Raw genomic sequence first — 22,303 nt, forward strand, 5'->3', positions numbered from 1 at the left:
AGAGCGCGCGGAGAAGGTGACCAGAGGGCCCCCTGACGGCGCCCTTCCTAGCATGAGCCAATGGGGAAGGCGAAAAGGGGCGCGCGGGCAAAAAAGGCCCGGCGTGGCCCCGTCTCCCAAAGTTCCATGTTCCGAGCCGCAGAAGTTTCTCGGGGTCTTAAAGTGGGATTTCCCTGCCGTCTTCTCCCGTTGGTAGGTGGGTTGCGAATGCTGCTGGTGGGTGTGGCTTTTCTGCGAGGCACCACCGTGCCCAACGCGGAACCGGAGCCGGGGGGGTCAAACCCTTCTGTCAGTCTACCTGCGTGACCTTAAACAAAGAAATCTTCCCTTCCTCTCTAGGGCCTCACTTACCTCTCTCTGAAAAATGGGCGGTTTCTCAAACCAACACCAGAAAGGGCCAGTGTTTCTAAGTTATTAATTAAAGGTGCCCTGGATCCCCTAGCCCTGAGCTAGGCTTAGAAGTTTGTTGCACCACCTCCTTTCTCCTTCCTCGCCCCCCAGTCACCAGCCTTCCATGGCTCCTCGGTGCCCTTAGGAGAAAACCCAGACTTTTTCTGATGACCTAAGAGACCCTGAGTAGTTTAGCCTCAGGCAACATCTCCAGATGCCACTCCCATCCCCAGTCTTCATTCACGGTACACCATTCCAGACTATCCTTCCTAAACCCACAGCCGCTACTCAATACCGAACTGTAGCACTAAATCCTTTAAGGCCCTGCTCTGGCTCCTCTCCTGGAGATAGCACAAGCTCTCCCACCCCCAAAACTTCTTGTCCTGGCAATCTGACCCTACCACATCCAAGAATCACCCGAGAAGGTAAATACTAGTATCGTCTCCATTTTACAGATAAGGACACTGAGATTTGCAGAGGTCAACGTATTTGCCCAAGGTCATACAATAAGAAAGTGGCAGAGCCAGAACTTGAACCTGTCCCACCTAACTCCTGTGCTCTTAATTCCTACTCTAGGTTCCTCCAGAGCCTACGCTGTGGGTTAGATTTTTTTTTTTTTTTTTTTTTTTTCTGGTGTGTGTGGGAAGAATGCCATAATGGATTTGAATCCTGGATCCTGGATTCGAGTCCAGCACAGCCCTTCCCTGCTGTGTGACCTCGGGCAAGTGATCAGTTTCATTCACTGCAAAATGGGGATAATAACTGCCTATTGTATAGGATTAGAGGAGAGTTTGATAAGATCATGTAAGTAAAGTGACAGAGGGCCTGACACAGTGTAAGTACTTTTTATATCCACAGGAGGAGGGGATGTCTGAACCGAGATCTAATGTATGAGTAGGAGATTATCAGGTGAAGAGAGGGGAGAAGAGAGAAAGGCATTTAAGGCAGAGGGAACAGCAAGTGCGAAGGCTTAAAAGTGGCTTTCTTTTTTTAAATTTTTATTTATTTATTTATTTATTTATTGCCACACCGTGTGGCTTGCGGGATCTTAGTTCACCCCAAGCAGGGATTGAACCCGGGCAATGGCAGTGAAAGTGCCAAGTCCTAATCACTGGACCACCAGGGAGTCCCTAAAAGTGGTTTTCTTCCTTTGAAAAGATTACTTTGTGGAACACAGGAGAGGGGTTATGAGGGTGACATGACAGAACAGGCACACCCGTCCACACAGGAAGCTGTAGACACAAAACCTCTCTTTGGCACGTGTGCACGCACACACACACACACTCAAGTACAGAGAATCATGTCACAGAGACAATACACAGAATTATCCTGTCACACAGTCCCATACGTGCATCTAGAATCACACCACCACACAGACAACACACAGGTCCAAAAAAAAAAATCGCAATGCCTCCTACACTCAGGAACACAGAAATCCACAGTAATGAGGAACACACATAAGGCTGAACCATTTCACCCAGACAGTAACACATGTAGGAGGAATTACAACCCTCCCCACACACAGGTTCACAGAATTATGTCACAATGACCCACACAGAATGAAAACATCACCAGACACACAACGTTACATAGACCTATATCACAAAGTGACATGGACACCCAGTCAGCCGGTGCACCCCCAACCCCTGAAGCGACCCCACAGATGAATCAACACACAGAGCTCTGGTGCCTACCAAGGTGAGATCTTTATGGGGGTTTAGAGATCAGTGGGTTTCAGAGCCAGCATGGCTGGTCCAGTCCCTTCCCCTCCCCCAGCCCACACAGTTCCCTCCATAGAGGGCCTAGGTCACCCGCTGAGAGAGAGAGGGGTCAGACCCTTCCCCTCATAGCACCGATCTGGACAGGCCATCCCTTGACAAAACAGTGAGAAGTGCCTTCCATAAAGGGGGTGAATTGGGTTGAGACAGGGAGGCCTTTTCCTGTGGGAGACCGAGAATAGCACCATCGTCGAAAGAAGGTTGGGGGAAGGGGACGGGGACACATAGGTGGTGGTGGAGTACTGAGGAGTCCTGGCCTCTCTCCCCACCCCATGATATGCAGATAGGGCTGTGCGTGTGCCTGTGCGGCTGGGGAAGTCACCTGGATTATGAGGGAGCCCCAGGTTCCCCAGATACCTGGGGTTAAGTAATAGTAAGTACGTATCTGAGGGCTGAGGTGGGGAGGGAGGGGGTTCTAGGACAGAGAACTTTTAGGGATATGAGACTGAGAATGGAGAGGCTTGAGCATGAAGTCCATTAGCTCAAGGACCTGGAGGGTAGGGATCTGGGATGGGAAGACTGAAGGCAGAGAGTAGTAATCAGAGCAAGTTGAGTTGGGCGGGAAGCCCAGAATAGAGTTAGGAGGGTGGGGTCTGGAGTGAGGGAGTCAGAGGTCTTACGATTCAGAACTAGAGGAATCTACAGGGCAAGGTCCAGATTCTAAAATCAGAAGCCTTTGGAGGCTGAGTTCTAGAGCCAGAAGAATTTGGATCTGAAATCAGAGGCACTTGGACGCTGTGAGGTCTAGAACCAGAGATACAGAGTAAGGACTAGAATTTGAAAAAGTCTGAAGACCAAGTTCTAGGACCAGAGGGATTTGGGAGTTGTAAGGTCTAGAATCAGGAATTTAAAGCTGTAAGGTCTAGAACCAGAAAAATTTATAAGGCAAGGTCTGTAATCAGAAGATGTTTGAAGGCTGAGTTCTAGATACATGGTAGTTTGGAGTCATAAGATGTGGAATGAGGGGCAATTGGAGATTGTGAGGTCTAGAACCAAGGAAATTTGTAGGACGAGGTCTGGAATCAGAAGACATTTGAAGCCCATTACTAGAACCAGAAGAAAGGGAGATCATCAGATCTGAAATCAGAGGGCCCTGGAAATTGCAAAGTGTAAAGGTTGTATAGTCCAGGACCAGTCAGTGGTAGCGATGATGAGGTCGAGAGCAAAAGAGAACTGGAACATTGTGTCTGGTTCTGAAAGGTCCAGACACGAAACCCATAAGGTCAAGACATGAAACCCATTTTACTTCTTTTTGATGGGAGAAGCAAGTCTCGAGTGTAGAGTTGAAAAGGGATGAGCTGGGCATCATGAATCAAAATGACTGAGACATCACAAAGTCTAGATCTGGAACGAAATGCATTACAGATCAGGAAGACTAGAACCAATCCCAAGCTTGGGGATGTGGGGTTCCAAAATCAGAAGAAATCTGGTTGTAAGAGCTGGAATCAGCAGGAGTGGGAGCATGCGCCTTTGAGAACAAGGGAGACCTGTGGGGAGAGCTCTAGAACCAGAGGAAGGCGGAGAGTGGGCTCTAGAACCAGAGGAAGGCGGAGAGTGGGCTCTAGAACCAGAGGAAGGCGGAGAGTGGGCTCTAGAACCAGAGGAAGGCGGAGAGTGGGCTCTAGAACCAGAGGAAGGCGGAGAGTGGGCTCTAGAACCAGAGGGTTCTGGTGGTCCTAGGCCTGAGGGAGTTGTGAGGCCTAGAACCAGGCAAAGAGGAAGGCGGAGAGTGGGCTCTAGAACCAGAGGAAGGTGGAGAGTGGGCTCTAGAACCAGAGGAAGGCGGAGAGTGGGCTCTAGAACCAGAGGAAGGCGGAGAGTGGGCTCTAGAACCAGAGGGTTCTGGTGGTCCTAGGCCTGAGGGAGTTGTGAGGCCTAGAACCAGGCAACTTTGGAGAGCGTGAAGTAGAAAGATAGAGTTGGAGATTGTGAGGTCCAGAAGGAGAAAAAGCTGAGGACGGTGAGATCCAGAATCACTGCCGTTTGGAGGATGCAAGGTCTAAACCAGACCACGTTGGGGGTTGTGCAGCCTAGAACCAGAGAAGGCCGGGAGTGGCACAGTCTAGAACCAGAGTAGGTCGAAAGCTGTGTGGTCTAGAACCACAGAGGGTTGGAGGTGGCATGGTCTGGAAGCAGAGGTCGGAAGCTACACCTGGGATAGGAAGACCACCTATGGAGTCGGGGTCCAGGTCAGGCAGGAGCCAGCAGAAGTCCAGAGCGGAGGGGTGGGCAGAACTGGATGGCCGCTTGGGAGGCTAAGGGCTCAATCAGGAGTCGCCGGGGGTGAGGTCTGGCCCAGAGGCCTCCCGTCCCCATTGACACCTGAGTTGGTGGGAAGATCAGAGTCCCACATTCTTGTGGACCCCAGGCAGTTCATAGCGATGAAAGACATATCATGAAAGCAACAAAAATAAAAATAAGAATGAAAGAAAGATGGATGGAAAACAAGGTGCTTCTGGTTATCAATACTCCCCCAAGCCCAGAAATGCAGACCTGAGCCCCAAACTCCCCCACCCCTAATTACCGAAAATAAAGCCAAGAGAATTGGAGAAAAGGATGAGGTAACCGGTACTGAGAACCCCAAGGGAAGTCCTGAGAGAAGCAGGAGGGGGCCAGGGACCCCCTCCCAGAGGTCACTGAGCTGAGACCACCCCGGAGCACCCCCAGACAGTGGGGGTGGGGCAGAGGGGTGGGGACTGAGGTAGGCCTGAGGCGGGCGGGGGTCACCGAGAGGAGAGAGGGAGCCCCTCTCCCGGCACCTCCATCCTGTGCATTGGCTGCCGGCTTGGAGTATGATTGACGTCCTTTCTTGTGGGGGGAGAAGGGAGGTGGGAAGAGGACCTGGCTCAGTTGGCCTGGGCCAAGCCTGCTGCTGGCTGAAAGTGGCTCCTGGGCTGGGCGGTGTCCTCCTCCGGGTAGAGAGAGAGCAGGGAGGGGCCCAGGCCTGTGGGGGAAGATGGAAGGTAAACCAGTGGGGAGTTACCACCCAACCACCCAAACCCGTCTTCAGACAGTTAAGAGCATCGCTGGTGAGGCAGGCATGCCCGGATTCAAATATGAGTGAAATCTTGGGCAAGAGCTGTTCTCTGAATCTCAGGCGTCCTGATGTTAAGAAGCCTGGAGCCAGATGCCACCTGAGTTTGAATCCAGGCTCTGCTATTTACTTGCTGTATGAACTGGGACAGGTGACTTTACCTCTGTGTGCCTCAGTTACCTCATCTGTAAAATGGGCTAACAACAATACCTCCCCTGCCTCCCACAGGGCTGTCAGTGAGGAGTAAATGAGTGAATCCATGTAAAGCGCTTTGAACAGCGCCCAGTGAGCTGTGGTCATCTGGGAAACAGGGATACTTAGACCTACTTCACTCATGAGAATTCACTCATTCAAAAAATATTTGTTGAGCACCTACTGTGTGCCAGGCACTGGAGACACAGTAGTGAACAGGATAAATGAAACTTCCTGCCCTCGTGGGGCTGACATTCCAGTGAGGGACGTCAATTGGATCATGTACATAACAGACTGAGCACAAAGCTTGGCACAGAATGAGCTCTAGATAAACGTTAGCTCTTCAATTACAAATATGTACTGAGGCCCTGCTCTGTGCCCAGCCTTGCACACACGGTGAAGCACGATGACCAAGACAGGCCAGGCCCCTGCCCTGTGAGGAGCAGACAGACAGTAATCAAATAATGTTACGAACTCCTATGTGAACGTGGACTGTGATGAGTGTTTCAAACCATAGCTTGGGAAATGAGGGAAGGCTCTGTGGGAAGAGTCGTATTTGATCTGAGATCTAAAGGAAGTGGTAATTAGACAAAGAACGGAGGGAAAAGCATTCCAGGCAGAGGGATCAGCATATGCAAAGGCCCTGAGGCAGCCTCCTCAAGCAAGATGACTTCAAAGTCCTCACAATGCCCCACAGTGGCCCTGTGGAATCTGCTTCTCTCCTCTCTTCTCTGTGCTTTAGCCACACTGGCCTGATTTTTCCCCATAGAAGACAGATACACTCCCACCTCAGGACCTTTGCATTTGCTGTTCCCTCTGCCTGGGATGCTCTTCCCCCAGAAATTGTCACAACTCACTCCCTCACCTCCTTAAGGTCTTTGTTCAAATGGCACCTTCTCAGTGAGACCACCCCTAATCATACTGTTTAAAATGGAAATCCCCCCACCACAGAACTCCTTTTTCCTCTGCACACATTATTTTCCCAAGTAGCACTATTTTTCATCACCTGTACTCTTTATTGCATTTGTTTCTTTGTTCTGGACTGTCTCCCTCACTAGCATGTCAGCTCTATGAGGGCAGGGGTTTCCGTGTGTTTTGTTCCCAGTTTTGTCTTCAGCTCTTAGGACAGTGCCTGGCGCTTACTGTGTGTTTAGTGAATATTTGTTACACACATGAAGGAAAGAATGAATTAAAGGATAGTGACTGTGGCTGAAACGGAGGATGTGAAGCAGAGTGCAGTCTGAGACGAGGCAACAGTCAGACCCCGCAGAGACTGGAGTCCAAGATGAGGGGCTTGATCTTTCTCTGAAGGGCGCTAGGGAGGCATAGAAGAGCTTTGAGCAGAGGAAGGCCAGGGTCAGATTTGTGCTTTGGAAAGCTCCCTCATGGCCAGTGCCTGCAGGTTTCAGGTGGAGCTATGGCTATTCATAGTTGTGCTGGAAGATGATGAGAGCAACACAGACAAAGCAGCTTGTCTCATACTCTGCAGGGTTGTGGGGGTGGGGTGGTCTGGGACCAGCATCACCTTAAGGGCGACATTTCTTGAACATTTATTGTGAAACAGGTCTCGTGCTAAGCTCTTCCTGGGCAGCATATCCACAAGTCCTCAAAACGTCTCCTTAAAGTATGAACTCTTATATTGGGTGGGCCAAAAAGTTCGTTGGGGTTTTTCCTTACAGAAAATAGGCCCCCACTGACAAGGAGGGGGAAACCGAGACTCCAGAAGCAGAAACTATCTCCCAAAGCCACACAGCTGGGAATGACCAAGGGACAATCAAACACAGGCTTCGGGAGACCTAGACTCAGGCCCGGGCTCAGCTTCCACCTCAAGGGACAGCTTTGGCCAGCCCCTGCCTCCCTCAGGGCCTCTCTTTCCTCCCACAGTGTCCCTGAGAAGAGGGAGGGGCTGCCTGTTTCCACTAAGGTCATGTCCAGGCACAGACAGACCCCCCACCAGCCTCAGAATCATCCCACCCTCTCTCAGCCATCTAAGGCACCTCCCACAGGAGATGGGGACCCAGAGCCTCTCTGTCTACCCAGGTTGCTACTCACCCAGGGGCTCATTCAGTTCTAGGAGGTGGGTGCTGGGATCCTGCTGGCTCCCTGGGGCTGGTCCTCCTGTCAGAAGGAAACTCTAGGGGACACAGACAAAGCCGCCATCATCATCATAATCATCGCCGTCATCACCGCCATCATCATATCCAAGGAGGCAGGATGGGGCAGTGGTTACGGGCACTGTGGTGTTCAGTGGCTGCTTATTGGCTGTGTGAATTAGGGTGAGTCACTGTCCCAGATGTCCTCTGTGGGTCCCTCCAGAGCCTTGTTCTCCCCTTCTTCAGTGCCCCAGCAGGCTGACCTGTGTGTGTGGACTCCATCAACGTGCAACCTTGCTCGGTGTGTTCCTTTGAGGTTCACATGATGGGAGATACCAGCAGGTGGGAGGAGGAAGACAAGGGGTATTTGATCTTCTAGCTGCTTCCCTGCTGGGTCATCTTGGGTTGGCTGTGTCCCTCCATGGAAGGTTTCAGCTCTTACAAGGTGGACCCTACTCTCTCCAGGATCCAGTGACCACCCCTCTGCCCTGTGCCTTCAGGCTAGGGATGGTGTTGCTAGCCCCAGGGTGATGTCTACACCTTTGCCAACAGTCCTGTTACTAAATTCTCCTCAACACCCCATTTGAACATGTTCTGTTTCCTGTCCAGTCTCTGACTGATACAGTTGCTTAACCTCTTGTGTGTAAATGTGAATAATAATATTTCAAGAGTGGCTGTAGGGACTGAATAATCACGCGAGGCACTTGGTTCAGTCAGCATCCGGCACATGGTGGGCGCTCGATAAATAAGAGCCGTTGATACTATCAGCCACACTCGCATGTGCCAACAGCCCTGTTCAGGGCTTCCCTGGTGGCGCCGTGGTGGAGGGCCCGCCCGCCGATGCAGGGGACGCGGGTTCGTGCCCCGGTCTGGGAAGATCCCACATGCCGCGGAGCGGCTGGGCCCGTGAGCCGTGGCCTCTGAGCCTGCGCGTCCGGAGCCTATGCTCCACAACGGGAGAGGCCAGAGCAGTGAGAGGCCCGCGTACCGCAAAAAAAAAAAAAAACAAACAAAAAAACCAGCCCTGTTGAGAGTGAGGAGCCCGAGGTGCTGCTCTTGTTCGGTTGGTGTTTATACGCCCATTTATCAACAGCCCACTAAGGAGCAGCTAAGGGCCTGATTTCATTACGTCTCACGCCAGTCCTATGAAATGCAACCGTCTGCTACTTCCCAGATGAGGAGACCGAGGCTGAGAGTGGTGACGTCACCCACCCAAGGTCTCACAGTTACTGAGTGACGGACCTGGGACTCGAGCCCAAGTCAGTCTGACTCTAGTGTCTGTACTCTTAAAGCTACACTAATAATCCAAGGCCAAGACCTGTGCTAGGTTTGGGAGGGAGTGTTGCGTGGGAGCAGAGAAGATTCCTAGAGATATTCACCCTTGTCATTTCTCCTCTTACCCTGCTTATTTTTTCTTCTTAGCACCTACCACCAACTTACGTCTATTTGCAAAGCCCTTCCATACCTGTTGCCTGAACCAGCAGATCAAGGTCCTAGCCCTAGCTGGATGGCTGACCGTCCATTTGACCTTCAGGCAGGCCCTGCCTCTCTTGTTTTTCCATCTATAAAAACTAGGTTTAAGCCTGCTGGGTTGTGAGGGCCAGAGAATCCCACGAATCCCCACACGTACCAGGCTGAGGGGAGGCAGCAGGAAGTTTTCGGGTTCTGGGCTGGGGGGCCGTTTGGGGGGTCTCACTCCCAGCAGCTCCACCCCCTCTGCCTCGTCCTCTGCGCTCTGGGCCAGGGCCCTGGAGGAAGACAGGCAAGAATCTCAGAACCCAGCAAACCTGGGCAGGCGTGGGCACCAGTGTGAGCAGGTGATGAGCGTTCATTCACTCCCCCAAGCACCTATTTATTCCTTTACTCATACACCCACCAATCCATCCATTCATCCATCTGCCAATCCATCTTCCCATTCATGTATCCGGTGATCCATCACCCACCCACCCACCCACCTATACAACTACCATCCAGTCCAGCTTTCCATCCAGTCATTTGTCCACCCATCAATCTGTCCATTTCACCCATCCATCTATCCTTCCATTCATCCACCTATCTATCCACCCACTCATCCATCCATCCATCCATCCAACTACTATATTCACTAATTTCCTCCCTCTCTCACTTCACAAATCTTTATTAGGCACCCACTGTATATCCAGCTCCAAACTGAAAGCCTTGGAAAATAGTGAGATGTATCCATGAAAGCCTTATAAGGATAGTAGCGAGACCACCCTGGAGACTAAATGGGCACATGCCTACAATTTGGAGAGCAAAAACTTGAGTATTAGTAGTGCAACATCTTTGGAAGGGGGTCATGGATCCTCTGAAATTATACGCGAGATCATGTGTCTATATGTGCGTGTAAATCTTCTTGGGAAGGGTCCATGGCTTTCAACAGATATCCAAAGGTGTTAGGGAACTTAGTTCTAGACAGTTTCTCTGACACTGTGGCAATGTCCTCTGAACTATGACAAAAATTGTTACTAGGCCAGATAGAAACATTCTAAAGGAGAGGGCCGTGGTTGACTGGTGGGATATGGATAAACAATGAGAACAGTGGAGGGCACTCCAGAAGGAAGGTACAGCCTAGGCAAAGACATAAAGTTTGAAACAAACATGACATGTGCTGGGGACACTGCGGGCCTGGCTGGAGCAGAGGTCAGGGTAGGAGGAATAATGAGGAATGAGGCTGAAGTAGGAGGCAGGAGAAAGATGGGGTCAGGGACCTTCTCTACACTTCTTTTTTTTTTTTTTTTTTTGCCACGCCACTGCTTACAGGATCTTAGTTCCCCGACCAGGGATTGAACCCACACCCTCAGCAGTCAAAGCGCGGAGCCCTAACCACTGGACCGCCAGGGAATTCCCTCTACACTTCTTTATATCCCACCTCTACTGTGGCTCACCTCTTCCGAGCCCCAGCCATGGGGGAGGATGCTGAGGGGTCCCCTCTGGAGGGGCTGGAACAGCTCAGCCGGGGGTCACTCCCCCAGCGGGGCAGCAGGGAGGGCTCAGGGGTTGGGGGTGACATGCCGTGGAAGCTCCGTGCACGGGGCCGGGGGACAGCCCCTGGAGGTCTGTGGTAGGCCCTGGGTAGCTGCTCACTGGAGTTGAGCTGGAAGTCATCATCCATGGAGATGTAGGGGGCCAGCATCTCCAAGTCCAGAGCATCGACGTCCTGCGGAGGGCAGGAGGGAGTTAAGAGCATGAGCCTTGGCCTTGGGTGGACCCGGGCTAGAGTCCCAGCTCCACCACTTCTGAGTTGTGTGCCTGAGGTCAAGAGTCTGAGCCTCAGTTTCCTCATCTGTAAAATGGGTAGAAGGACTCTGTGGTAGCCAGTTGCCAAGATGGCCCCCAAGGGTCCTCACCTCTTGGTATTCACACCCTAGGTTATTCCCCTACTATGGTGACTAGGGCTGACCTGGTAACAATAGGATATTGAGGAGATGATGGTGTGTGACTTCCAACATTAGGTTGTAACGATACTGTGGCTTCCGTTGTTGCTGTGCTCTCTCTCTCTCAAAGTCAAGGACTTTGAAGGGCCCGTTAGAGGAGGCCTAGATTGCCTTGAACAAGGCATTAGTCAAAATTTGAACCATGAGGAGCCTGCCACTGAGGGCTTGAAGGCAAGTGAGGAACACGTTATCCGAAGCTGGAGGAAAGATTTTTGCTGGGAAGTGGCTGAAAGTTTAGCAACACTGTCACCTGCAGTTTTGTTGAAAGTAGAAAATTCAACTAGTAAGCTGGGTGATCCAGCTAAGGAGATTTCCAGCCAAAGTGTTGAAGGGGCTGCCTGATTTCTTCTTGCTTACTTGGAGTAAAAGGCAAAGGGAGAGAAAAGATAAAGGAAGAAATGTTAAACAGGAAGGAGCTGGGGCTTGAAGGGCTTGAAAATTCTCAACCTCCCTGTGCAGTGAAGAATTTTACCCAAAAAGAGGTTCGGCCTTTGTCCTGGCTCCTGGGAGGTGACATCTAAACCCTTGGAATTTCCCAAGTGATAGGTGTGTCTTGGCTACTCGTGATGGACCCCTTGGACCACACCAGATAGTTTATTCTGACAAGACAACTGAGGATGGGGACTCTCCATGCCAGAAAAGCCAACCATGGGATTTGAGGGCTGGGGCTTTGGGCCCCATGAAATCAGCCTGACCTCCAAGGAAAATGTGTGTGTGTGCTGGGGAAGGTGGAGCTGGAGATGGAACTCAACTACATTGGCAATAACTCAACTGATCATGCCTGCACAATGAAACCACAATAAAAACTCTGGAGACCAAAGCTGGGGTGAGCTTCCGGGACTGGCAGTATTCCATATGCATGTTTCCACACATCAATGACAGGAGGGTAATACCATCCCTGGGGACCTGAGAGCTTTGAACTTGGGACTTTCCCAGTCCCAGATTCTACCCTATGAATTTCTTCCTTTGGCTGTAATATTCTTTTGCTATAATAAGACTGCAATCATAAATACAGTGCTTTCCTTAGTTTTATGACTAGTTCTAGTAAATTATAAAACCTGAGGGAGCCCATGAGAGTCTCTGAATTTGCAGGCAGCTGCTCTGAAATGAGGGTAGCCCTGGGGCCCCCCAAACTTGTGGCTGACGTCAGAAGTCTTGGGCCGACTTGACGGTCTGGAGGACTGTGCCCCTCACCTTGGGTTTGGCTGACTCTGGGAACCAGATAGCAAGTGAGGCTAAAATTAAGAAATGGTTTCTGAGCAAAGAAGGGCACTCTCAGGAAAGCATGGTCTAAAGATTAAGCCCAGGGTGTGTTTATAAAATTCCTTGCTAAGACCCCAGAAAGACAAAAGGTGGTGCCTAGAATATCCTCAGTCAGACAAAAGGTACTCTAGGGTTTAAGGATGTGCCCCATAGGTCTTCTCAATCAAACAATAGGGCTTCTGTTAAACCTCAGGGCACTGTCACTCAGCCATCTCAACAGAAGCCCAAGGTAGAGAAGGGTTTCTCTCAGAGATTTGTGGGTATGGCTTTTGTCTAATGGAGTGAACTCCAAAGAGATTCATTTAAGACATACAATGTTTTTTGTTTTTTTTTTTTTTCTTTAAAGAGAATTGTATGAACAGAAGCATTGCCAGCTTGGCCTGAAAGGGACAGAGATGCTACGAAATGAAAAGAGACCTTCGGGCCATCAGAGTTCTAAAAGCAGGAAGCAGGTTACAAAAACCACTCAGCAGCAAATACATGTTACCTTTTTATGAGAAAGGAAGGATGACTCAGAGTGAATTGCCAAGAGCCCAGAGGGTGGAGCCAAGAACCACGGAGAAAAACTCCTGGGGTGTTTTTGAGTCAGAATGGGTTCTGACCAAGGAACTTTTGATATTTGCCCGACTGGATTTCAAAACTGCTGTGGACCAGTGATACCTGTGTGCTCTCCTTTCCCCTATTTTTTGAATAGGAGTGTTTTTGGCAGTTATTCTATGCCTGTCCCATCACTGGATGTTGGGTACGTGGGTGGCAGACAACTTGTCTCTTTAGTTCACAGACCAGCAGATTGAGAGGAACTGTATTTGAGGTGCTTTGCCACACCCAGACCTGACTGAGGTGACGAGATTCTGGACTTAAAGTTGATGCTGTAGTGGGAAGAGACTTTGGGGGACTTGGGAGGGGGTGAGTGAGTTGTGTGTGAAGGAGAGACATAAATCCCAATGACCCTGGCCTTTTGGTGTTCCCACTTGTTTGTGGCTGCCTTCCACATTGTGCCAGGGTTGGTCTGTATGGCCAATACAATACAGCAGAAGTGATGGTGTGTCACTTCTGAGATCAGCTTATAAAAGACTACATCTTCTGTCTTAGGTTCACTCTCTGTCTCTTGGATTACTTGCCTTGGGGGAAGCCAGCTGCCATGCTGTGAGGATGCTTAGACAGCCTCTATGCAGGCCCACATGGTGAGGAACTGAGGCCTCCAGCCAAAGCCAGTGAGGCACCGAGGCCTGCCAACAGCCACGTGTGTGAGTTTGGAATTGAATCCCGTAGCCCCAGATGACTATGGCCCTGACTGAGAGCTTGACTTCAGCCTCATGACAGACTCAGAATAAACCATCCAGCTAAGCTGCTCCCAGATTCCTGATTCTCAGAAATTGTGTGACCTAATAAATGTTTGGGTTTTTTTTTTTTATGTGGACCATTTTTAAAGTCTTTATTGAATATGTAGCAATATTGCATCTGTTTTCTGTTTTGGTTTTTTGGCCCCGAGGCATGTGGGATCTTAGCTCCCCGACCAGGGATTGAACCTGCACCCCCTGCATTGGAAGGCAAAGTCTCAACCACTGGACTGCCAGGGAAATCCCATAAATGTTTGTTTGAAGGTATTTGAGTTTTGGGGTAATTTGTTACACAGTGATATATAGCTAATACATCCATGCCACTGTCATTTATCTCTCCAGACCATCAATCATCCAAACATTATCCATCTATCATCCATCAAACGGTCTATCTATCCAGCTACCCATCCAAACATACATCATCCATCCATCTGTCCATCCATCCATCCATCCGTCCAAATACCTAAGCATTACCCATCCATCTCTCTACCATCATCCACCTAGTGAAGTCAATGACCCATCTATCCATCCATCCACTCATCCCCTTAACCACTCCACCATCCTTCTCTAAAACTTAGATATGTCACCCAGAACCCAGAGGTAAAGACCGTTCCTTCCGTGCCAGCCCTTACCTGAGCTATATCTAGATCTGTCTCCACTGCCTCAAGGTCTTTCCCAGAGGCGAAGAGTTTGTGTGCATTCTCCACATCCACAAGTAGTTCATCTGGGAGATCAGCCTGTGGGGAGAGAGAATAAGAGACTTAAGGAAATCTTGAGCCTGGGAGATGTTAAGCAGTAAGGCAGTCTAAACATTTGACCTCAGGGGTAGAAGTGAGGGTCAAATGTCAGCCAGCTGGGACACCAAAGGGGTCAAATAGCAAATGTGAGTTTCTGCACCTGGGTGTTCAAAAGGCTGAGTGCCTGGGTATAAATTTTTTTTATATATAAATTTATTTATTTAATTTTATTTATTTTTGGCTATGTTGGGTCTTCGTTGCTGCATGCAGGCTTTCTCTAGTTGCGGCGATCGGGGGCCACACTTCATTGCGGTGCGCGGGCTTCTCATTGTGGTGGCTTCTCTTGTTGTGGAGCACGGGCTCTAGGCACGCGGGCTTCAGTAGTTGCGGCACGCGGGCTCAGTAGTTGTGGTGCACGGGCTCTAGAGCACAGGCTCAGTAGTTGTGGCGCACAGGCTTAGCTGCTCTGTGGCATGTGGGATCTTCCTGGACCAGGGCTCGAACCAGTGTCCCCTGCATTGGCAGGTGGATTCTTAACCACTGCGCCACCAGGGAAGTCCCGCTGGGTGTAGATTTACAGAGCAAACATCAAAGGTTCGAAAGACCAAAGCCTGAGGCCAAGATATTCTGGCCCTCTGGGGTTAAATGTCTTGGAGTCTGGAGGAAAACAATGCCTGGTCCAGCTTCCCAAGGATAAAGGGTGAGGTCAAAGGTCACAGTCTATTTCTCCAGTGGAGAGAAGATATTGGGGGGGGGGCGGTCACAAAGGTGGGAATAAGGAAAGTCAAGACCAGATAATATGGACCCCTGAGTGAAAGGTCAGACTATCTGGACTCTTAAGTGAAAACAGTAACCGTTATGGTCTCTTGAAGCCTTTCTAAGTGCTTCTCATGAATGATTTCGTTGAGCCCTCACAATAGCCAATGAGGTGGCTACTTGCTATTATCTGAATTTTACAGGTGAAGAAACCGAGGCCCCACTTGTCCAGGGTAACACAGCTATAAATGGCAGAGTCAGGATTTGAATCCAAGCTTGTGCAGTTTAAGACATTAGACATTCTGGACTCTGAATTCAAACCTCAGAAAACCTGGATGCTTGGTCACAAGCAATGAGGGGGTCACCCACGCCAGGCCCAAACATCCTAGGCTTTGGTCCAGATAACAGTTGAAGAATTTGGAATCTAGGTCTTGAAGGAACCCCCGACTCCATCTCATCCCAGCCTTTCCACTACACAGATGGAGAAACTGAGGCCCAGAGAATAGCAAGGTTCAAGCCAAAGGCCAAATCAGCCTAGATCCTGAGGGCTGAAGTGGAGGGGACTGCTTACCGGAAGAGGACTTCGGGGGCGTCGTGGGGCTGGGGGTGCGCTGGGGGTAGCGGCTACTGAAGTCCCATCCAGGATCGGTGCCAGGAGGCGACGGAGGTCAGGGCTACAGAAACGACGGGGGTCAGCGGCCAGGGCGGCCTCACTCAGGGCAGGGGGGTGCAGGAAGGCTAGGATCCGGGGACCAGAGGTGTCTGCAGGACACATCAAGATGGGGAGGACACAGGAGGGTCACCCAGGGCTGAGCGGCAGAGGCCTCTGCCAACCCCCTGGAGCATAGCTGACTAGGTAATCAGCATAGACCCCGTTCACAGTGCTGCTGAGTCCTGGAGAACTTCTGCTGTCCCTTCAGTTGCCCTGGAGGGGCTAACGTGGGGTGAGGGCACACAGTAGGCTGGGGACTGTAGCAATTGCCCAATGGTGGGGAAATGTTTTAATATTTAAAATTGACATGGCTGGACCATGGCACGTGACTGACCCAGTTCTCCGGTGGCACAGAATAACATTCAGCCTGGGGGGCTGTCACGTTAGGAGAAAAGACTGGCCCATGATCCCCAAGGAGATTCTAAGGTCCCTGGAGGTCAAGATGTGGCCCTGAGCCAGTTCTAAGCCAGAAAAGGAAAGGAGATGGGGGACCTCATTACCACACCCAGGAGCATGGGTTGCCAGCAACAGTTTGGAGACGGTGAGGCCCTGAAGAACAAACAGGGAGGGAAGCTCATCCATCCAGGATTGGAGGGGGTGGGGTGTTAAGCAGAGGAGAAGGAAGAGGTAGAAAGGAGCCAGACGTGGAAGGGTCAAGATTACCGGAAGCCAAAGAACAGTGAAGTGGGAGCACGGAACAAATGGAAAGTGGGGGCGATTGGAAGCCACAGCAGGATTCAGAGCAGAGAGCAACAAGACTGAAGCAATCATCCTGGGGACAGAGAAGAGGGAGGAGGGAAGAGAGAAGGGCATTCTGGGCGAAGGAAACTACATGTGCAAAGGCCCTGAGGCATGAAAGAGTTTGGTTTGTTCCCAGAGCACTAAGGAGGCTGGTGTGGCTCAGAGAGTAAGAAGGGGAGGGTAGCAGGTCACACAGGGCCAAGCGAGTGGCATTAAGGCACTTGGGCTTTCTTCCGAGCATCCTGGGGACACAACCCCTCCCAGCCCCAGCCCTGCCCCATACCAAGGCTGTCACCAGGATTAGGGGCATCCTTCTGAGAGGGGGTGCCCCGCTGAACGTGTCTGCGAGAGTGTCGCTCCGTTTGCTCCAGGGACAGCACCACTTCGGTCTCTTCCACCCGGCTGGGGTACAGGGCAGAAAGGGGAGTGGGAGTCAGGGAGGGTGCTTGGCAGCCTCCACATATGATGTCCTGTTAGAGGAGGGCAGTCTCATCCGGGGGCTGGTGGGCAATGTGCAGAAAATAATTTGCCACATTGACTTGTTTTAAAGATTTAAATTTTGTTGAATGCTTTCTATTATAATAGCATTGAAAAGAAAGTGAAGTGTGTCTTCCCAAGCTCCCTCTGTGGAAGGAAAGGCAGAAAAAAAGAGTTGGCATTTAGCACAGCCTGGGGAGAGAGAGAGAGAGGAGAGACTGAGGGTCCATGAGGGGCAGAGAGCAGGGAGAGTGAAAGGCATGAGAACTAAATATTCTCTTTATAGATATTTACTTATAAATACATTCTTATAAATGTATTGATGAAGAATATGCACTTACTGTATTCTTATGTTGCCAAATAGGAAGAATTTATGGGGATATATTTTTATGAATAAGAGATTTTACTTATGAAGCTTCTATTCGTAGGCATTTGTCACATTCAAGGGAACGAATTTATAAATACATCCTTATGTCCCTCGTGCCTTCCTGCCGCCCCCTCCCTCCCCAGTCTGTAGCTGAAGAAGCCACTCAAATGTTCTCTCTGCAAATTGGCTTCTGGAGAATGGGTCTGGGGTGGAGGACCAGACCTGCATTTGCATCTCATTTGCAGAACACTATCCAGGTCAGAATGTGGGTGGTCCTTCTACCAGCTCTTTGAGAAGCTGTGACCCTTCCCCATCCTCACCCACCCCTTCTGAGCTGGAAACATCCCAATTTAGGCTGGATCCAAAGCCACCCCACCCCTCTTGAAAAACATAAGGTCGCACAGTCACACATGTATGCACCCTCGGCACTTACAGGCACAAACAGGAACTCCCATATACACCCAAGTGTATACATCAGATACGCACGCATGCTCTATACACTTGGGCTCGCACGTATGCATACATGCCACATGAAATGCACGCGTTCATTCATTCCACAGACATTTCCCACACAACCAGTAATACTTAGTGGTTAAGAGCAAGGGCTCTGCAGCCAGCAGCCTGGGTTCAAATTCCAGCTCTGCCACTTATGAGCTGTGTGACCTTGAGCATATGGCTGACCTCTCTGGGCCTCATTTTCCTCTTCTGTAAAGAGGGAGTGATAATAGTACCTCCTCCCCAGGTTGTCGTGAGGCCTAAATGAGTTGGTGTATGTCAAATGCATAGAACCGTGCCTGGCACGGGGTGAGCTCTATGTAAGTATTTGCCATCATTGTTTATTGAGCAACTACTGTGTGCCAGACACTGTTCTAGGCGCTGGAGATTCAGCAGCGCACAAGACAGACAAAACTCCCTGCTCTCATGGGGCTTAAATGCTAGGGGGGAAAAGACAGACCTTCAATAAAAGATATTATTTGTTGGTAAATGTATCTATCTAGTTACAAAATATATATTTCCACTAACGAAGCACTTGAAACATGGCTGGTTGGAATTGAGGTGTACTGTCAGTATAAAATATACCCCAGATTGAAAAAATTGAGTATGAAAAAGAATCTAAAATATCTCATTAATAATTTTTAATATTGATTACATGTTGAAATGACATTTTTGGATGTATTAGAATACACGCCCATCTACCTGTATTACAATGTATAATACACTTAATAGTGTATTATTAATTACATTAATTAATAATGTATTACTGATTTAACAATGTATTATTGATGTGATATATTATTGTATTTAATAAAGTATTATTGAAACTAATTTCACCTGTTTCTTTTTACTTTTTGGGGGGGGCGGGTATAGTTGTTTTACAACGTTGTGTTAGTTTCTGCTGCACAGCAAAGTGACGCAGAGTTCCCTGTGCTATACAGCAGGTTCTTATTAGTTATCTATTTTATACATATTAGCGTATAGATGTCAATCCCAATCTCCCAATTCATCCCATCCCCCAGCCCTCACCCCCCACTTTCCCCCTCTTTTTACTTTTTTAATGGCTATTAGAAAATTCAAAATAACATATGTGGCTCATGTCATACATTTTTTTTTTTTTTCCTACGGGGCTGGCTTGAGGGATTTTACTTTCCTGACCTGGGATCAAACCCGGGCCCTCAGCAGTGAAAGTGCAGAGTCCTAACCACTGGAGTCCTAACCACTGGACCACGAGGGAATTCCCACGTCACACTTCTATAGGACAGTAAGTATTAGGGGAAAAAAAGGCGAAGAAGGAGATATGCAATTTTGAGAAGGGCAATCAAGGAAGAAGGCCTGGTTAAACACACAAATAAATAATTACAAATGGTTCTAACTGCTCTGAAGCAAAAGGACAGGACCAGGAGGGAAAATGGGGAGATATGACCTCCTGTAGGGGTTCAGGAAAGGGTCTCGCAGTAAGTAATGTCTGAGCTGAAACCAGAAGGATGAGTGGGCGTCATTCAGGAGAAAGAGGAGGAGGGAAGGGGGAGGAGCATCCTGGCAGAGGAAACCCCACGTGCAAAGGTCCTGAAGTTTGGAGTGATAAGGGGAGGCATGCAGGAGTCAGGTCACACGGGGCCTGAAGAGCCATGTTAAGGTTTTTGGGCTTTCTCTTCTGGATACTGGAGAACCACAGAAGGGCTTTGAGCAGGGGAGAGACATGAACCAATTCGTATTTCAGAACCTGCCCCCTGACCTCGGCAATTGTGTGATCAGTGGAATCCAAACCAGCTTTAGATCTCAGTTAGGAGGTTAATGCTATAAACAAGGTGTGAGATGATGGTGGCCATGGAGACAGAGAGAAGGGAAACAAATTCAAGATCTATCCCAGAGGTGGACAGAGTGGATGGGGATAGGAGGGAATGAGAAAAAGGATGCAGGAGAGACTCCTAGGTTTCTGGCTTGAGCAAATAAGAGATTGTGTGGTTTGGTGGTTATTAGTGTAGCCTCCTGACCAACCTTGGGTCAAAACCCAGCTCTGACAGTTACTAGCTGTGTGACATCAGGCAAATGACTTCCCCTCTTTGGTCCTCAGTTTTCTCTCCTCAAAAACGGGGATCGAAATAATTGCTATACCTCATGGGGTGGTTGTGAGCACAAAGCCCAGGGCCTGGAATGTTGTAAGTGCCCCGTGCAAGTGAGTTGTATTTTTATGGAGCAGGTGCTCACTGCAACGGAAGGAGGCTTAGGTGTGGAAGGATGGATTCTACAAAGTGTCAGCACCTGGGCACGCACAAAGAGCCACGCAGCTGCACACCACACAGTATGTACACAGCACTAAGCATGATTCATACCATATGCTTCTCATCTCACTGTTACTAAGTAAACACCTATTCTTTCTTCACCCATTTTCTGCCAGTAAAACTGAACTCGAGGCAGATTGAAATTCCAGGGCCTGGCCATCAAAAGGCAAATCTTCATAATGAATGAAAGGAGCTTGCTGCAAGATATGGGGGCGGGTCCCCTCTCCTTAGCTCTGACCGTGAGGAGACTTCTCCCCAAGGCTACAAGTTATTCAAAGATTCTGATTTGAAAGGGTGTTAAGGAGAGAACATTCCAAGGATGATCAGCCTTGTTTTCTTGTGTATGAAGACTTAGATGAATATTCCTGTTACCAACCTCTGTTTTCTAATACAATCTGTTCTTGATCAAAAAGACCCAGGGAAACTCCTATGGCTTTAGAAATGAATGCCATGTCCTGGAAGATAATCTTCAAAGAAAAGCTGTAAGTCTCCGTCTTAGGTGATCATTTGCTGCCCTCGTCACCATGTTGTCATGGTGAAAAACTTCTAAGGTGCATGATGGAAGCGGCGGGAAAGATTCACCACTACACACCCATTAGAATGTCACCCAATGAAGACAAAACAAGACAAAAACAGACAATACAAATGCTGGCAAAGATGTGGAGGAACTGGAACCCTCACACGTTGCTGATGGGAACGCAAGACGGTACAGCCTCTCTGGAAAGCAGTTTGGTAGTCTCTTAGGAAGCTAAACATACACCGACCATATGACCCATCCATTCCATCCTTGGGTGTTTGCCCAAGAGAAACGAAATGATCTCAAAAAATCCTGGACGAGAATGTTTACAGTAGCTTTTCTCGTAATTGCCCAAAATAGGCAACAGTCCAAATACCCTCCAACTGGTGAATGGATAAACCGTGGTCCATACATATTCACACCACAGAAGATTACCTAGCATCAAAAAGGAACGTATCGATACACACCTCAACGTAGATAAATTTTAAATGTATTAGGCTATGTGAAAGAAGCCAGGCTCAAAGGCTACATACTACAGAATTTCGTGTACATGACATTCTGGAAAAGGCAAAATTCTAGAGTCAGAGAACAGATCAGTGGTTACCAGAGATGACTGGGGGGTGGGGTGGGATTCACTATGAAAGAATTTTCTTGGGTGATGAAACTACACTATAGCTTTTTTTGGGGGGCCACACTGCGTGGCTTGTAGGATCTTAGTTCCCTGACCAGGGATTGAACCCAGGCCCCTGGCGGTGAGACTGTGGAGTCATAACCACTGGACCTCCAGGGAATTCCCTACTCTATAGCTTGATTATGCTCGGGGTTACACGATTCCATGCACTTGTCGAAACTCATAGACGCGTATACCAAAAAGAATGAAACTTCTCTATGTAAATTACACATCAACTTTTAAAAAGCACAAAAAAGCCCCCAAGATTCAGCTAGATTTCTTATTTTAACTTGAATATAGAATCCTTTTAGTTTAAATTACACGCTCACACACATTTGTGTCTACGTGCAGATACGTGTGTGGTCAGTCACACATGTTCTACATACGTGTACCTGTGCACATTCCCTCACACACGTGTGTACCACACACATGCACACTTGTGCATATACACACACACACCTGTTCACACGTATGCAGACCAGAAGAGAACCACACACAGACACCCCACCTCATTCCCGCTTACCTGATCAGGAAATGGACGCAGACGATACTCTCAGACTGGGGGCCCCGGCCCCCCGACACCACTGTGGCCTGGGTCTGGGTCCACAGGTAGCCACCACTCCGGGCCAGGAAGCGGTACTGCCCCGTTACTGCCTGGCCCTTGCTCAGCACTGGGGAGGGGCATGGGGAGGGGTTAGGGCAACTGGGGAGAGAAGGCCGTGGGAGCAGCGTGCTGGGTATGAAGGGGCCAGGGAAGAGAAGGTTCCTGGGGACTTGGGGAAGCAGGCAGCTGGTGTTGGCTGGGGCCATGCAGCACTGGAAACGGAACCTGAACACGTACAGGTATGGATGCTCTGGCCGACTGTATCTGAGTCCAGCGCATGGATGTACTCATAGGCAGAACAGCCAATCAGGTCATCAGGGCTGTAGCCAGCAACCTCCGCAATCCTGAAGTGGGTGCAGTGGACCCCGGTCAGTTCAACTGGCGAAAGTGGAGGGTG

At 49.5% G+C, this 22,303-nt stretch overlaps 1 protein-coding gene across 2 annotated transcripts in view; it reads right to left on the reverse strand.

Moving 5' to 3' along the window:
• Nucleotides 1–3,928: 3,928 nt before the first annotated feature.
• The window catches only part of HIF3A (hypoxia inducible factor 3 subunit alpha), a 29,326-nt gene continuing 10,951 nt past the window's right edge, over nt 3,929–22,303 (reverse strand). Inside the window, exons 7-15 of one of the 2 annotated variants that reach the window (XM_024768729.1) lie at nt 22,144–22,250; nt 21,826–21,973; nt 16,775–16,893; nt 15,610–15,800; nt 14,178–14,282; nt 10,394–10,665; nt 9,118–9,235; nt 7,447–7,528; nt 3,929–5,112 (exon numbers count right to left, since the gene is read on the reverse strand). In XM_024768729.1, the coding sequence (XP_024624497.1) occupies nt 5,015–5,112; nt 7,447–7,528; nt 9,118–9,235; nt 10,394–10,665; nt 14,178–14,282; nt 15,610–15,800; nt 16,775–16,893; nt 21,826–21,973; nt 22,144–22,250 (1,240 nt within the window). In that variant the 3' untranslated portion in view covers nt 3,929–5,014. The remainder of the gene's footprint in view (nt 5,113–7,446; nt 7,529–9,117; nt 9,236–10,393; nt 10,666–14,177; nt 14,283–15,609; nt 15,801–16,774; nt 16,894–21,825; nt 21,974–22,143; nt 22,251–22,303) is intronic. The other variant, XM_024768731.1, reaches the window with a different exon arrangement.

The sequence above is a fragment of the Neophocaena asiaeorientalis genome, unplaced genomic scaffold, assembly GCF_003031525.2.
Source record: "Neophocaena asiaeorientalis asiaeorientalis breed wild unplaced genomic scaffold, Neophocaena_asiaeorientalis_V1.1 scaffold629, whole genome shotgun sequence".
In the NCBI taxonomy this organism is placed as follows: Eukaryota; Metazoa; Chordata; class Mammalia; order Artiodactyla; family Phocoenidae; genus Neophocaena; species Neophocaena asiaeorientalis.